Genomic DNA, 15,515 nt, shown 5'->3' with positions numbered 1-15,515 from the left:
ACTGGCTGAGCCACCCGGCGCCCCGTGTGCCTTTGACTCCTGCTTTGGAGTCACCTCGGATACTCTTTGTCCCCACAATCATTTGGTTCCTAGGGAAAAGAGTGCATCAGTGTTGTCTCTGGGGTTTGCTTCCAAGCTGCTGGCACCTATTCTACAAATGTGGTGCAGGGTGGGCAGGGACAGATATCCCACAACTCTTTTCTGCCAAAAATGGTCTTAAGGCACAGTGATGGTAAGATGTCTTCTGATTCTAAAATCCTGAGATGGAAGAGAGGCCTGGGAATACGCACATCCTGGGATTAATGGGATAAGGTATGTGTCAAAGACCAAAGACCATGCCCTGAGGACTGGGACAGTTAAAAGTGGAACAGAGGACAGACAGTCAGCAAAAGAGCCTGAAGGACCAGTGTGATCAAAGCACAGCCGGAGGGTGTGCATCTCAGAGACCCTGAGAAGAGCTTGAAAAAGGAGGCAAAGGTGAGTAGTGTCACGAGGTTGACAGGCCAATGAGGATGGAGACGAGATCTCTAAAGGTGTTGAAATGAAGGTCCTGGTGTCTTTGTTAGGACCTGTTTCAATGAACTAGGGGGAACAGAATCACCATTAAACCGGGCAGAAAGGGACTTGGAAGTAAGTCAACAGAGATAGGGTGTATAAACAGAAACTTAGCTTTGAAAGGGTAGAAAGAAATGGGGTGATAATCCAAGGCAGACATGGGCTGAAGGAAGGGCTCTGCTTTTTTTTAATGTTCATTTATTTATTTTGAGAGAGAGAGGGAGAGAGCATGAGCAGGGAAGGGGAAGAGAGAGAGAGGGAGAGAGAATCCCAAGCAGGCTCAACACTGTCAATGCAGAGCCTGACGCAGGGCTCGAACTCACCAACCATGAGATCATGACCTGAGCGGAAATCAAGAGTAGGACACTTAACTCACTACTCTGCCACCCAGGCGCCAGAAGAGCTCTGATTTTTTAAGGGGATATTAAGCCATGTTTGTACATGAATTTGCATGAGTCAACAGTGAAGGAGAAATGAATGGTACAAAAGATTCACAGACAGCTGCAGGAAAGAAGTTCTTCAGAGCCTGGGTGGAGGGACAGAAGTAGGAAGGATGGGAGAAGTGGCTATCACTTCAGTTGGTGGCTGGGTATGGTGACAGGAAAGGGAGCTAACTTTTGCCAAGAGTCCAATATTCAGGACAAAGAACTGCCCAGTTCTGGACGTTAATTTTCCTCTCCCTAAATGGGCACTTGATGGGGGGGGGGGGGGGGGGGAGACAAGTGACCGTGCACCACTCTTGCCTTTGGCTAGACACCAACATCCCCCTCCCCGAGCCCGTGAGTGAGGGCAAAGGGTTAACCACAAGGTTAAAGGTCGGCGAGGTAGCAGAACGTATATGCTCCATCTAGCCCATCTCTGGGCCTGCCAGTTTTCACCAACCTGCATTTCATCATTTCATCCATCCTCTCATTTCTGCACCAGGCCAGATCCTCTCTCGCTGGTCCCGCCCTCCCAGTGGAAGACACCGGGCTCGAGCGGGAGCCCCTGGAGCGCGCGCGCGCGCGCGCGCCTCCATCGCGCCTGCGCACAGGGCTCCCTCGGCTCCCTGGGCCGGGTGGACCGTCACCCAGCGTGTTCCCCGCGCCTCGCTCTCGGGCGCGCGCGCCTGCACGGCGCCTGCGCAGAGGAACGAGGAAACCGGTTCCCTGGTGCGGTCCCGGCGCCTGCGCACTGAGGGCTCCGGGCCTCCCGGCCTGAGGGAGAGGAGCAGGGAAGATGGCGGCTGTGGTGGAAAATGTAGTGAAGCTGTGAGTTGTCGTTTCTTTCTCTCCTAGGCCGGGGGACGGGGGGGGGGTCTTGTAAGGGACCTGGGAGTAGGGGGCGGTGCGGGAGGGGACGAGGCGGAGGGAAGGACGTGCCCGAGAAGGCGTCGTTGCGACTCCTGGTAGGGAGGGCAACAGGAGACTCCCGAGAAGACGTTGCGCTTCTTTGGAAACTTGTGGAGGCCCTGAGGGGGGCCCACGGGAGCCCCTTACAGGCAGCCTCCCTGCGGGGCTGTGCGGTCTGAGCTTTCCTTAAGGCTCACGGTGTCCTGAGCATGGCGCCCTTGTGGCGTACGAGAGACAGTCTGGGTGCGCTCTAGAGACCAGACGCCTCGGTCCGGAGGGGCCGGGTCGAGGGTGGACCCGGGACCGACCCGTGTCCCCGCGAAGCCCGGCCGCCGACCCCTCCCCATCGGCTGCCCGCAGCCAGTCCTGGAGCAACAGGCTCAGCAAGCCTTGGCGCAGTTAAGCCCCGCGGAGCTGTTTTAACAGCCCCGTGACGTTCGGGGTGGGGGGGGGGGGGTGGTCTTGAGGATGTGCTACCCCAGACCAAAAACATTCTTGGGAAGAATTTGTGGAGGAGCCGATGCAGAAGAGCGAGAACTTCAGGGGAGAGGGCCTTTGCGCCGGCCAGTCCAGCCACCAGAAAACGGGAACTGGACGGAAGCAGTCCAGGACGCCTCTGCAGCCCAGAGGGGCACCTAGGTGGGCAGGCTGCGCGCTGTGCAGTCCCCTTGTGCCAGGCAGGTGTCGAGCAAAGTTAGTTAATGGTTGTTGGGCAATGGAGAGGGGTCTGTTGGCTGTGAGTTCAAGATGCTTTGGGACTTGATTTCACCCAGCCTCCTCCCTGAAGATGGGAAATGGGTTCATGCTGGGTGGGCAAATAGAGCCAGTTCTTTTTAACGGGTAAATTGGGCTTGGTGCAGCAGTAGGAAAATTGGAAGGTGTCTAGTTGTCTGGATGTCCGGGCAGGGCTTTTGGATTTTGCCTGGATGACAAGGTAAAGGTTTGGCAACTATTCTGAGGGACTCACAGCTTCTCATCTGCCTTTGTGGTGGGCTGAGCCCCCGCTCTTCCCAAGAGCCTTTTTAAAGAGTATGTTGCTTCCCCCTTTTCTGCCTGTAGCCTTTTTCTTTGAGAATGCATTCCCACTTCCATTAAGCTAAGTGCCTTCTCCTGTGGGTTTTTTTTTTTTTTTTTTTTTTTTTTACTTGCTTTCAGCTCCATCCTGCCTCCTCTTTCAGCTACCCCTCCTCCTAACACTATTATCTTTCTCTCTGATCTGCCCACTCCAGTTTCCCCCAGCTCTTTCTTCAGGCTGACATTTCCCTCAATTTAGAAATGTCGCTGTTGATCTACCATTTGTATAGTTATCCTTCCTGACTCAGATGTTCTTTCTTTGTTTCCCTGCCTTTCTCTTTGTTGATTCCCACCCCCCCACCCCCCCCCACCACAAATCCCATTGTAAGGGGAGGTTTCACAAAGGTTTCATACTTCCCAGAAAAGAATCAGAGCCCCTACCTTAGAAATCTTACTGTACTGGGGGAATGTCAGACTTCCCTGGGTTTGGAGAGCTAATCGGTAATAAGACTTCGTGTTGGGGGACTTTCTTCAGGGAAATAGAGTTGCCAACCCTTTCATGTGGTGCTAAAAGGGAGGACTTGCCTGTTGACACAGAGCATGACTTACTCGTCTTCAAGGAACTACACAGATTGTGAGGGTCACCAGCCCCTGGTTCCTGAGTACTAGTAACTTTCTCCTCTGTTGTAGCTGCAGAGGGCTGTGAGCCACAATTAATACATTTTCCTACAGAACTTGCCCTTTAAGAGGGGGCTTGTATTCTTCCTATAGCATCGTCACCGTGGAGAGAGATATCTTTCCGGAGCTTCTCTTGATCATGGTGTGCCTCCTCTTTGAACAGCTGAGATGATACATCCAGGTCAGGACTACTAGCTCATCTTTTCTGACTTGCATCTTGTTCTGGAAGAAGAATCTTCCTATTTATAAATTCTCTCTTATTCTCTCTTAATCTCTCCTCATCTCTCCTCATCAGATCCTCTCTTCTCCCAGCTTAGGTGTTTCATGGCCAGTTCTCTACTCAGGAGACTGTTTGCACCGCCTTCTGAAATCCCACTTAACTCACAAGGGCTTTGATAGAACATCTCTCACTCTTTCACCCCAAACCAATTGTAGCCTCCTTGCTCTGACTTTGCAGCCCAAAGGCCATCTCATCCTTCCTTCCGTTTGACTTCCAGTGTCAGTATCAATTCCCATCAGCAGAAACAAAGGAGCTGCAGCATTCAGCCGTGTTTATCCAATTTTCCTCTGTGTGGTAAGGACATGGCTGCCTCCTAAAGGCCAGCCACTGTGAGCCTGTTCCTTTCTCTTTACTCTCCAACACAAGATTCGTGCTTCCCTCAAATTACAGTCATTACAGCTCATTGAAATAAGCCAGGCTGTCTTGTGTTGTCACCGTCTTGTGTATGGTGTGTGTCTTTTTCAGTTGCTTGGGAACATACTAAGTAGGCTGTGCCTAAGTAGTCTCTTACGGCTGCTGTGAGAGCCCCCCCCTCTGATTCCAGAGCATGGTTTGTTGGTGTAGCTTGAGTTGTGGACATAAGCAACAAAGACATACTCTGTCCAGCTTCTCATGCTAGGGGTCTCCTTCACAGACTGTGTTTGAGCTTATCTAGTCCAACCTCCCCAGTCTGTAGCAGAGGGACTGGAGCTCCACGTGGGTTGATTAAATGTCGACATTTGTCTGGTGACTTGTAGCCATGCAAGGTCTTACTCCCAGGTCAAGTCAGGATGTCCCAGACGCCTTTGAGGGTATTGGGGATACTATGGCAAAGAAACCGCCCCTGCCTTCAGTTTATTTTTAAGATTGATTGAATATGTAGATACGAATCATTATAGTTAAAGTTCCGTTAATAAAGTGCTTGTTAAACTGTGAAGGGTGAGAACAACATTGTTTCTCTATACATGCTTCTTAGAACCAAGTAGCTCCTGGCACTGTGTAATTTTCCTGCTTTTTAAAGCACTTAAAGGTTTACCTCTTTTTTTTTTTTCTTTAAACGTTTATTTTGAGAGAGAGAGCGCACACGTGCACACACGAGCAGGGGAGGAGCAGAGAGAGAGAAAATCCCAAGCAGGGTCCACACTGTCAGCACAGAGCCCAGTATGGTGCTCAAACCCACGAACCTTAAGATCGTGATCTGAGGTGAAACCAGTAGTCCAAGGCTTAACCGACTGAGCCACCCAGGCACCCCAAGGTTTACCTTTGATTTTGATTTCAAACTGAGTCTTTGGAGTGAAAGAAGATACAGATTTCAAGCTGAGTCTTTGAGTAAATAATTTGATGGTGGGAATGGGAAAGGACCTAGGATGAGCCTCTGAGCAAACAGGTTTTATATCACTCTAATAGCACACTAAAAAAGTAGGCTTCAAGGTAGTTCAGGTATTTTCAGATGTTTTCCATTGACTGTAAAATTAGTATATAGAATTAATTAGTTGTCTAAATACAGGTCCCCCGCCTCACCCGGCTATCCAAAAGTAGAGTGTTCCTATGAAACTGTTCGTAAGCTGAAATGGCATAAAGCAACGAAGCAATTACCACTTCTTGAAAGCGAAAATCCTCTCTGAATCTCTTTTGGTTAGTGAAAACAGGTACTAATGTAGGTCTTTTGTAAAAGTGAAGTGCCATAAAGGAAACTGTCAGTGGGAGAAACCCGTGCATGGTTCAAAATTCAAAAGGTATAAAATGGCATAGAAGAGAAATTGCCCCCAGTCTTTCTCTCTGGAGGCCTACGGTTTCTTTGCCACCTCTTGTTACGTAAATGGTAGCATCTCCTAACACTTCTCACCACTGTACCTCGCTTATTTTTTTCTACTCATCTTGGAGATTGTTTGATATCAGCGCGTGAAGAGTTTCCTTCTTTTTTTCAAATGGCTGAATACAATTTCATTGTATAGATATGCCGTAGTTTGTTAAATATATTTTAGTAAGTCCCCCGGACCTTGTTGAACTCCTTTGCTCATTCATAAAAAGAAGCTAACCTCTGCTTCTCAGTCATGAGGGTTAAGAGAAACAGCATCTTGGCTAGCACAAGGCTGGACTCAAGAGAGGCACAGAATGAACGTTCGTTTCTTTCTCTCTTTGTGGGTTAGACTTAGGTCTGATTGGACACATGAGAGATCATGTGTTCCCGATGGTAATTTATTTATAAAGTGCCTTTCCTCATAACGGCTTCGTGAAGGGACTTGGTGTCCCATGAGGCAGAAATGGAGGCAAATAGGACCAAGCCACGATCTCCCAGTCCCTTGAACCTTCTGAAGAAGCAGATGGCAAGGGAGGGGTAGCTCAGCACCCTGTGCTCCACTCTACCCTGATCTCGGTCTTTCCGCAGCCTCGGGGAGCAGTACTACAAAGATGCCATGGAGCAGTGCCACAATTACAATGCCCGCCTCTGTGCCGAGCGCAGTGTACGCCTTCCCTTCCTGGACTCGCAGACTGGAGTAGCCCAGAGCAACTGTTACATCTGGATGGAAAAGCGACACCGGGGCCCAGGTGAGGGTTCACACTCAGAAGCACGGGAAGGAAGGGGCTTCCTCGGCTTCAGTGATGAGCCAGCTGAAAGGGTTTTCCTTACTGCTTTCCGCCCAAGGACGAATATGGTCTTGTCTCGATTACAAGCCCGGGGGGATGAAGCAGACGGGTTCATATCAGCATCTTTGGTTTCTGCAGGGCTGCCCTGCTGAGGCTGTCTTTGGGCTCTTGGGAAGCCATGTGTTGGCCAAAGCCCCCGAGCCTACACCCATTTGTCTTTTGCGTAAACTGTCCCTCCTCCTGCCCCTGGACCCTCACTGTCCATATTCCTCCCTTGCTCTAGAACTCAAGGCTGGGATGGGGTGGGGAGGGCTACTCATCTAGAAAGTGTTTGATATTATTGCCCAGGACTGGGTTAGAGCTTGACTTTTCTCTCTTTGTTTGCACAGGATTGGCCTCTGGGCAGCTGTACTCCTACCCTGCCCGGCGCTGGAGGAAAAAGCGGCGAGCCCATCCTCCTGAGGATCCAAGACTTTCTTTCCCATCTATTAAACCAGGTAAAGCACACTCCTCCCTGAGTAGGGGTGTGGCCTGCTGCATGGTGAAGAGGCCTGTTAATTACCTATTATATACCAGGGCCAATGCTAGATCCTGAAGATACTAAAATGAATGAGAAGCCATTCTTTCCTTTAAAGAATTCAGTCTAATAGAAGCGACAGGTAAACAGATAAGTTATGGTGCCATGTAAACTGGAGTGTCTTGGGCAACCAGAGACCAAATGACAGTGACTGGTCTATGGCTGGCCTCGCACTCTGTAGACCCAGAGCGGTCTGCTTTCAGCCCTTGTGAGCCTCGCCTCATCCTGACCTTGCCTGCAGACACAGACCAAACCCTGAAGAAAGAGGGGCTGATCTCTCAAGACGGCAGTAGTTTAGAGGCTCTGTTGCGCACCGACCCCCTGGAGAAGCGAGGCGCCCCAGATCCCCGAGTGGATGATGACAGCCTGGGCGAGTTTCCTGTAACCAACAGTCGAGCACGGAAGGTACGAGATTAACACTGTGGCTAAGGGAGCTTTGATGGAAACCAGCCTCCTCTTCATCAGAGGCCACCCAGTAAGCAGAATGGAAGCAGAGGTTGTGGGCCAGGAGGCAGGCCCGTGGGTTCTCCTGCTTCATTCCCTAATTAGCACTGGGTACTGACTGGCTTCGCTTTTAGCATCCAGTTTTTCCTGTTTCTTTCCTTCTAAGGACAGACTCTCCTTCGTTCATCTTTTGTCACAGATGTTTTTTGGTGCCCGGGGTTACATGGGTGAAGCAGACCTGGTCCCTGCCAACAGGGAAGATAAAACTATACATAGAAATAATAAGAGCTAAAAATATGGCAGGTACTGTGCTAAGTGCTTTCCCATTACTTTCTCTAGTCTTTACAACTTTATGAAGTAGGTACTGTGGCCTCCATTTCACATGCAGGGAAGTTGAAACAGAGTAGTTGAAAAGGAAACTTCCTATAAGGCCACACAAGTAAGCAACAAAGTTCTAATTTAAATCTAAAAATTGGGGGCGCCTAGCTAGCCTGGTCCAAACAGTGTACAACTCTTGATCTCGGGTTGTGAATTTGAGCCCCACATTGGGTGTAGGGATTACTAAAAACAAATAATACAATACAATACAATACAATACAATACAATACAATAATTAATTAATTAAACTAAAAAAAAAAATCTAGCAAGCGGGATGTCAGAGGGAAGGGAACCGTTGTTGGTGTGCCCCTAGGGCAGCAGATCAGAGGCAGGAGAGGACATGGCTACTTGGGGTACCAGGGAAGACTTTCTGAAAACACGGCATTTGATTCGGTCCCTTGTTGATGGTGGGGAAGGCACTCCAGGAGAACAACACGAAAGGGAAGGAAAGCCCACAGTATCGAACAGAGAAGGACTGGGGTGGTAGGGTGTTGAAGGGCCGCAGTAAGGAACGAGGCCGGAGCAGAGGGGCCAGCTGACCGAGGAGGTTGTGGGTGGCCTGGCCAGTCCTGTCGTGGGGGAGCTTTTGAGTGTACTTTGTATCTGCCCATCCTAATCCTCCTGTCCACTCAGCGGATCCTAGAACCAGATGACTTCCTGGATGACCTTGATGACGAGGACTATGAAGAAGACACTCCCAAGCGTCGGGGCAAGGGGAAATCCAAGGTGAGGAGCCAAGGTGCTGCCTGCAGGGGAGCCCGCGGAGTCCCTCTGCGTTATTGTTTGTCACTGCCATTTCTCCTCTCGTGAAGTCAGCAGCCACTTCCTGGAGAGCTTAACGCCTCAGGCCTAGACAGCTTGGTAAGGCATCTTTTTGTTCTTTTTGGCAGGGTAAAGGTGTGGGCAGTGCCCGGAAGAAGCTGGACGCTTCCATCCTGGAGGATCGGGACAAGCCCTATGCCTGTGACAGTGAGTGCCTCATGAGTGGGTGGGTAGTCCCTGCCTTGGACCCAGCCCCTGCTCAGGATGCGAGAGAAGGGAGGGTATTGTTCTTGTTCAGAGTGGTAAAACAAGCCTCGACACTGTCCTGCCTGCCGACTGGAGGCCCCGGTCTCTGCTCCACAATGGGTGGGACCTGCATGCTCTGGGAGAGATCTCTGCTGTCCCTGGGGGTGGGGGACTGGGGGTGGGGGCCCGCTCAGCAGGCAGAATTGGCCTCTCAATAGACCGCGGCCAGGTCTGCTGGCCCTAGTCAAGCCAGGGCCCCCAGAGTCCAGCACTGAGTTTTTCAATGTCTGCTCTCCCCCTTTTCTCTGACTCGCCCCACTTCTGTTCCTCCACCCTGGGAGCGCCATCGCCGCTGGTCTCTCTCTCGTTCGCTCCGCTCTCCTGCTGCTGCCGCTCCTGTCTCAAGTGTATCAAGGCCTCCTTCTCATGACTTTTCTTTCTGTCTTTCAGATAGTTTCAAACAAAAGCATACCTCGAAAGCGCCCCAGAGAGGTAGCTCTCTCAACTTTTCAGACTTTTGGTTTTCCTATCCCTTTTCCCTCCTCCCTTGTTTCTCCCACCTTTCTCATCTCCTGTGATGCTAGTGTAAAAATTTCTGGAATGGCATGGGGTAGGAGCAGGGGGCTTTCTGTTGTGCTCCGCTGCTCACAGTCCTGGAAGCTGCCTCTACCGCTGCTTGTCTCCCACAGACTGGCTCCAGGGCTGCTCGGCCCCGCTGCATGGGGTGGCTTCAAAGCGTTCTAAGGAACCCGCTATGAACAGGTCCCTCTGCTTCCCCTTCCCCAGAACAGACACTCGGTGGTCAGCTAACGTTTCTCACCGTCTCACCACCTCCTCCCGTCCTCTCCCCATTCCTTCCTGCCGGCCCCCTTGCTCTTTTTGGTGTCACTGCTTAAGAGTACAAGATGCCTTGTGGGGCTCTGCTTTCTTTGCTGGTTGGCAGGGGGTGGGCAGGGCACTGATGTGAGAGTGTCTTCGAATTGCCTTGGGGGCCAGATACCCCAGTGGGCTCAGTTGGTAGGCGATCCCCGAGTGATCCACTCCCCACTCCTTTATCCTCATTGGGCAGAGACGAGCTCTGTGGGATTCACGGGTAGCTTGAGCTTCCCACGTGGACTGAGAGGTAAAAAAAAAGTTTGGCGTCTCTTCCTTACCTTTATTCCTTCTTGCCATATTGCAAGAGTATTGAAATTCCCTTCCCTTCCTGACCCGGAGCTCCCCAGACTGTTGCCAGGGCAAGCGGTAATGGGGCCAGGGTTCAGCCTCCCGGACAGCCAGTGTGGAAGAGCAGAGGTGGCCACGGGCTGGGGGTTAACGGGGAAGGGCTCCGGCAGCTGGAGAGCCCCGGGGCCTGACGCTCCTAGCCGAGGGGAGGCGGCCGTCACTGAAGGCCTGTCTCGGACGGAGCCGACGGGGGCAGGGTGGTTGCCTCCGCCTCAGGTGGAGCCCCACAGCTTGGAGGGGCGGGGATGTGGCGCTCTCGGATCCTAACACCTTTCTCTGCAATCTTCTCCCCACTCAGTCTGTGGAAAACGTTACAAGAACCGACCAGGCCTCAGTTACCACTACGCCCACTCCCACTTGGCTGAGGAGGAGGGTGAGGACAAGGAAGACTCACAGCCACCCACCCCGGTTTCCCAGAGGTCGGAGGAGCAGAAATGTAAGCTGAGCGTCGGAGGTGGGGCGAGCGGGAGTCGGCCTACGAAGAGCCCTCCTTGCGGGGGTACGGGGTGCTCGGCGGCCCCAGTGGGTGTCGTCAAAGTTCTTTCTCTGTAGCCAAGAAGGGGCCCGACGGGTTGGCCCTGCCCAACAACTACTGCGACTTCTGCCTGGGGGATTCCAAGATCAACAAGAAGACAGGGCAGCCCGAGGAGCTGGTGTCCTGCTCCGACTGTGGCCGCTCAGGTACCGCCAGCCCAGGGCCGCGGGCAGCCCCCCCCCCCCCCCCCCCCCGGGGAGCCCCGGGCAGCCCGCCCACTGCGCCACCGCACCCCCCCACAGCTGCCTGTGTCACCTGCTCCCCCACCCTCCACAGGGCACCCGTCTTGCCTGCAGTTCACCCCGGTGATGATGGCGGCCGTGAAGACCTACCGCTGGCAGTGCATCGAGTGCAAGTGCTGCAACATCTGCGGCACCTCCGAGAACGATGTGCGTGTCCCCACCCCGCACGCCTGGCTCCGGCCGCCCGCCCGCGGCCCTTGTGCGGGAGCTTCCTGTGAGAGGGAGGCAGGACCCTCCCCGGCGCCCCAGTGAGAACTTCGGGTCCCTTGCTTGGCAGGTGCTCCTTGAGCGCCAGCTTCGTGTCCGCTGCCGTTCTAGGCACCGAGGACACAAGGCCCACGAGGCCACTCCCTTCATGGGATCTGTCCCCTCCTGGGAACAAGCGGCGCGCAAGGAGAGGAGTGACCCTTCGGCGACGGGCCGTGAAGGGAGTGGAAGCGGTGGTGTGGCAGAGTCCCTGGGTAACGCGTGTAGGTGGTCAGAGCCGGCCTCGCCGAGGAGGTGACGTCGGTGTTGAGATTTGGCTGACGCCGAGGAGCCGGTCCAAGAAGGTCTGCGGGTACAGCGTGGCCAGGGGAGGGGCACCAAGTGCAGAGGACTTAAGGCAGACGAGCCGAGTGAACTGAGGCGGCGTGGCCAGCTGGGGCCTTCCTGCAGTGGGAGCGCGGTGGGTGGGGGGCGCGGAAGGCGCTCCACCGGGTCTGAGGGTCTACTCGGAGCGACGTGCCCTGTCTTTGACATTTTTAGAAGATGACTTTAGTCTGTGAAGAATAGAACGTAGGGGACGAGAGCGGAGGCCAGGAGCTGAGTTAGGAAGCTGGGAGGATTCAGGTGGAATGACAGTGACTCACTGAGTCTGAGTGGAGGATAGCCGTTTCCTTTCCTTTCCTTCCCTCTCCTCCTCCTTGTTTATTTATTTTGAGAGAGACTGAGACAGCGCGAGTGTGGGAGGGACAGAGAGAGAAAATCCCGAGCAGGCTCCGCACTGTCAGCACGGAACCTGACTCGGGGCTCAGACTCACGAAACCGTGAGGTCACGACCTGAGCCAAAACCGAGTCTGATGCCTAACTGACTGAGCCATGCAGGTGCCCGGGACAGCCATTTTCTATCCGGAAATTCCTGAGTCCGTTCTTACCTGCCACCTCCCCCGCCCCTCTTGGAAGGAGCAGCGGTGTCCACAGAAGCTCCCATCCCTACCCGCCCCCAGTGGCCTGACAGGCCCACTGGTCGCTCACCTGCCCCTTCCTCTTCCATCTTGCCTTCTCTAGGACCAGCTGCTCTTCTGCGACGACTGTGATCGTGGCTACCATATGTACTGTCTCACCCCATCCATGTCTGAGCCTCCTGAAGGTAGGTCGCTTGGAACAGTCCTCGTTAGTAACTTGGAAGACCGCTCGCACGATAAGTGAGTTCTCTTCTCGGTTCTCTTCCCGGTGATCTGTTCTCAGGCAGGGAAGAGATACTTTGCCTCCACTCAGAATACTTTCCTAGCATCTCAACTTCAAGGCTTTAATGTGTGCGCATTATCACTGGATACATTTAGAAACGCAGAAAATCCCCAGCCCGAGAGAAAACAAATGCTGAGCGGAAAACAGTTACCAGAAGGAGTGGTTTGTTTTCCTCCAGCTGGTCCAGGAAACTCCGTTTGTAGTTTGTCCGATGTGAGGCTTTGGTGTCAGCTCTTCGAACTTGACAGGTTTGAGTGTCCACGGCAGCTCTCTTCCCTTGCCCGGTCTAGAAAACTGTTAAACCTGGAGCCTGAATGGGTCACTCTGCCCCTCCAGTAGTTTGCTTAATGATGCCCTGAGTCTGTGGAAGCTCTTCAGCCGAACCCGTGGTGGCACCCAAAAGTGGCAGCGTCTCTGAAGTCCCCCTCCAGCCAGATCTGTGTGCCCAGACTCCTCCTTTATAGAAACTCGGGAGCTGGCTCAGGAGGATGTGAGTGTCTGGTTTTCACTGTGCACAGAGGATGTGGGCCAGCATTACAGACGAGAGCGAGTGACCCACTGCGTGGTTAAGCTGACTTGTAATAGAGGTCAGACTGCTGTCACCCCCCTAGGGAAGGAGACACTAGCGAAGTGTGAGAGTCCTTCGGCAGCTGCGGGGGAGCACGCAGCTGGTGTCCTCGGTCGTGCCCACTTTATGTATCTACTTTGGGGAAACGTCATGTGTTTTGTGGTTTATTTTTTTTAACCGTAAAATATTAATTTACGGGCGAAATTTGACGTGAACTGTACGAGGGCCTTCCTAGTGGAGTACTGTCAGATGCTGAGGTAGTGAAGAGCTGCAGGCAGCTGAGGGAGAACTCTCTAGAAGCCGTGAGGTGGTCTAGGCTCTAAGTCGGGTGTCCGCAAACTGCAGCCCATAAGCCAGATCCAGCCGCAGCTAGTGTATACAGCTCACAAGCTAAGAATGGTTTTTACATTTTTAAAGGAGATTTTAAAAAAAGAAGAACGTGGGACCGAGACTATATGTGGCTCACAAAGCCTAAAATATTTAACGCTCTGGCTGGCTGTTTACAGAGAAGCCTGCCAGCCCCTGTGGTATTGACCTTTCAGTTAGAAAGGACCTTCTTCCATTTTGAGAGTCCTAGATTGCCGAAGAGTTTATAAAAGGTGTGGATTCTCCCGTGTGCACATCCACGTATGTACAATTACGTTTATGATTTTGAGGCGTTAAGGGCTCATTTTCTTTCTAAAAACCAAAACAAGAATGCAACCGTAATAAATATTAATAAGCAAAGTATGAAGCAGTTATTTTTCTGACAGGACATTGTTTCCAGTTTTTCTGTGAAATAGATAATAGCAAGTTGGGTCATCACAGTTTGCCCCTTTTCCTCTCTTCGGTCCTCAGACTCTCCTCAAACGCCAGTGACGGTGGCAAGCCCGTCTCCTCTTTCTGTGGATTTCACAGAAAGCTGGCTTACTGTGGAATCAAACTTGGTTTCTCTAGAGCCTCTGTTCGTGATCTCCGCTCTGACCTTTGGGGCCATGAGAACCAAGTCTGGTTCTTCTGTAATCACAAGTCTAAAGCTGAGATGCGTGAAAAAATTCTGTCCTCCCAGGCCCTCCTAGAGATTCTGATTTAACAGGGCCAAGAGGGCCTAGGAGTCTACATTTGGAAATAGCCCTCCAGGTGATTCTTTCTTTCAGCCCCGAGAATTATTTCTCAGGATACTTGAAGCCCTAGAGGTTTCTTTTCGCTCAGGGTAACTGAGTTCGCTGCGGCAGAACATCTCTCATCCTACCTGTAGCTGGTCCTGCCGCTGGAAGGAGAGGTGGGGAGTGGAGGGGCAACACGCCAGGGCCGTGTGGGCCCCGTCCTGACCCTTTCTGTTTCTCTGCAGGAAGTTGGAGCTGCCACTTGTGTCTGGACCTGTTGAAGGAGAAAGCTTCCATCTACCAGAACCAGAACTCCTCTTGATGTGCCCCCATCCCCGTTCCCCTCCCCCGCCCCCGTGCATCTAGGGCTGTTTCTCTCCTCCTCTCTCGTTTTCCGTGCCCACCTCTCCCCTCCTCCTCTTTCACAAGTCCAGAGAACCTCGGGTGGTCGTGCCAATCTGCCTTTGGCAGCAGCAAGCTGGGGTGGCAGCTCTGGCCGCCCCTGGCCCTCGGCCCTCAGGGAGAACAGAGCAGCACACTGCCCCGAGGCATATGCCTGCGGCCCGGCTCCTCACTGCTCTCCGTGACGTGCATTCACTCTGCCTGCCTTGGGCCCCGGCCCTGGTGATCACAGGGTTCAGACAGTGTCCTCTGAGAAAGAGTAGGAGAGCAGCTCGCTTTTCTCTCTGCTCTGCCTCCACTCTGGTCCCCAGGGTGTTCCCGTCCCCTGGAGGTGAGCAGACCAGGGTCTCTTTGCCAAGAGCGGCTGGGAGTGAGCAGCTGAGCGAGCTGGGGCAGCGCTTGCACGGAGCTCTCCGGGCCTGTTGTGCCGCTTAGCCTCGCTGCCTCCTTCCCCTAGAATGGCTCTCTGCAGCCCTCTCTTCCTGCTACCCAGGATCCTTTGCCTGAGCCAGGATGCTCTCGGTCACCCTCCTTGTTCTGTCCTGTCCCACTCACTCCACCCCACCCCAGGGGGAGTAGCGGCTTCGCCTGATTCTTCCTTGTGCTCACCTGGCTCGCTCGCAGGCGGTCTCTAACGACCGAAGCATTCCCCGCCCTTGGAATTTCCTGTCTTCTGCCTCCTCTCCTTATTCCCTTTGGTTTTGTGGGGAGAGGGGAAGAATCAGGGGGCCAGGCCAGCAGCTTGGGGGCCACAGGGAGACGTTGGATAATGTGCCTGTTTTTTAACTCGATGAAAAAGCCTACCTCCGAAATCCCCTTTTTGTTCTTCCTGGACCTGGACATTCAGCTCCTGCCCTTAACTGAATTGGGAGCCTCTGCCTCCTGCTCTGTGTATCCTGGCTCCTGGGTCACAGGGAAGCCGCACGGACGTCCCTTTCTTCCCTTGCACGCTCGCTAGCGGCTGGTAAGGTCTTCACACCCTGATTCCTCAGTTTTTTGCCTGGTGACACTGACATGAAGTAGTGGGGGGGACAGTCCATGCCAGGACACCCTGGAGTGGCCTTCCCCTTGGCTGTGGGCAGGCCCTAATTCACTGTCGCTTTGGAGTTGAGGTGTCTTTTCTTTCTTTAGTTCCTGTATTCTAAACATTAGTACAAATAAACGTTTTTACACAGAA

General features: G+C 53.0%; 1 protein-coding gene across 3 annotated transcripts; it reads left to right on the top strand.

The window, feature by feature from the left end:
* Positions 1 to 1,674: 1,674 nt before the first annotated feature.
* DPF2 (double PHD fingers 2) lies at positions 1,675 to 15,515 on the top strand. Of its 3 annotated transcripts, XM_019414959.2 has the most exons (13): positions 1,787 to 1,805; positions 3,672 to 3,759; positions 6,227 to 6,387; positions 6,816 to 6,923; positions 7,245 to 7,408; positions 8,459 to 8,551; positions 8,716 to 8,794; positions 9,284 to 9,325; positions 10,356 to 10,493; positions 10,610 to 10,738; positions 10,869 to 10,981; positions 12,104 to 12,185; positions 14,182 to 15,515. In XM_019414959.2, exons 3-13 carry the CDS (start codon positions 6,255 to 6,257, stop codon positions 14,256 to 14,258), a joined length of 1,158 nt encoding a protein of 385 aa, XP_019270504.1. In that variant the 5' UTR covers positions 1,787 to 1,805; positions 3,672 to 3,759; positions 6,227 to 6,254; the 3' UTR covers positions 14,259 to 15,515. The 3 variants fall into 3 exon arrangements, with proteins under 3 accessions (XP_019270502.1, XP_019270503.1, XP_019270504.1); XM_019414957.2 differs by lacking the exon at positions 3,672 to 3,759 and having other exon boundaries at positions 1,675 to 1,805; XM_019414958.2 differs by lacking the exons at positions 3,672 to 3,759; positions 9,284 to 9,325 and having other exon boundaries at positions 1,675 to 1,805.

Source organism: Panthera pardus, unplaced genomic scaffold, assembly GCF_024362965.1.
Source record: "Panthera pardus isolate Hobbes unplaced genomic scaffold, ASM2436296v1 HiC_scaffold_12, whole genome shotgun sequence".
Classification (NCBI taxonomy): domain Eukaryota; kingdom Metazoa; phylum Chordata; class Mammalia; order Carnivora; family Felidae; genus Panthera; species Panthera pardus.
Note: the sequence above shows the minus strand (reverse complement) of the source record. Positions and strands in the feature narration are given on the sequence as shown.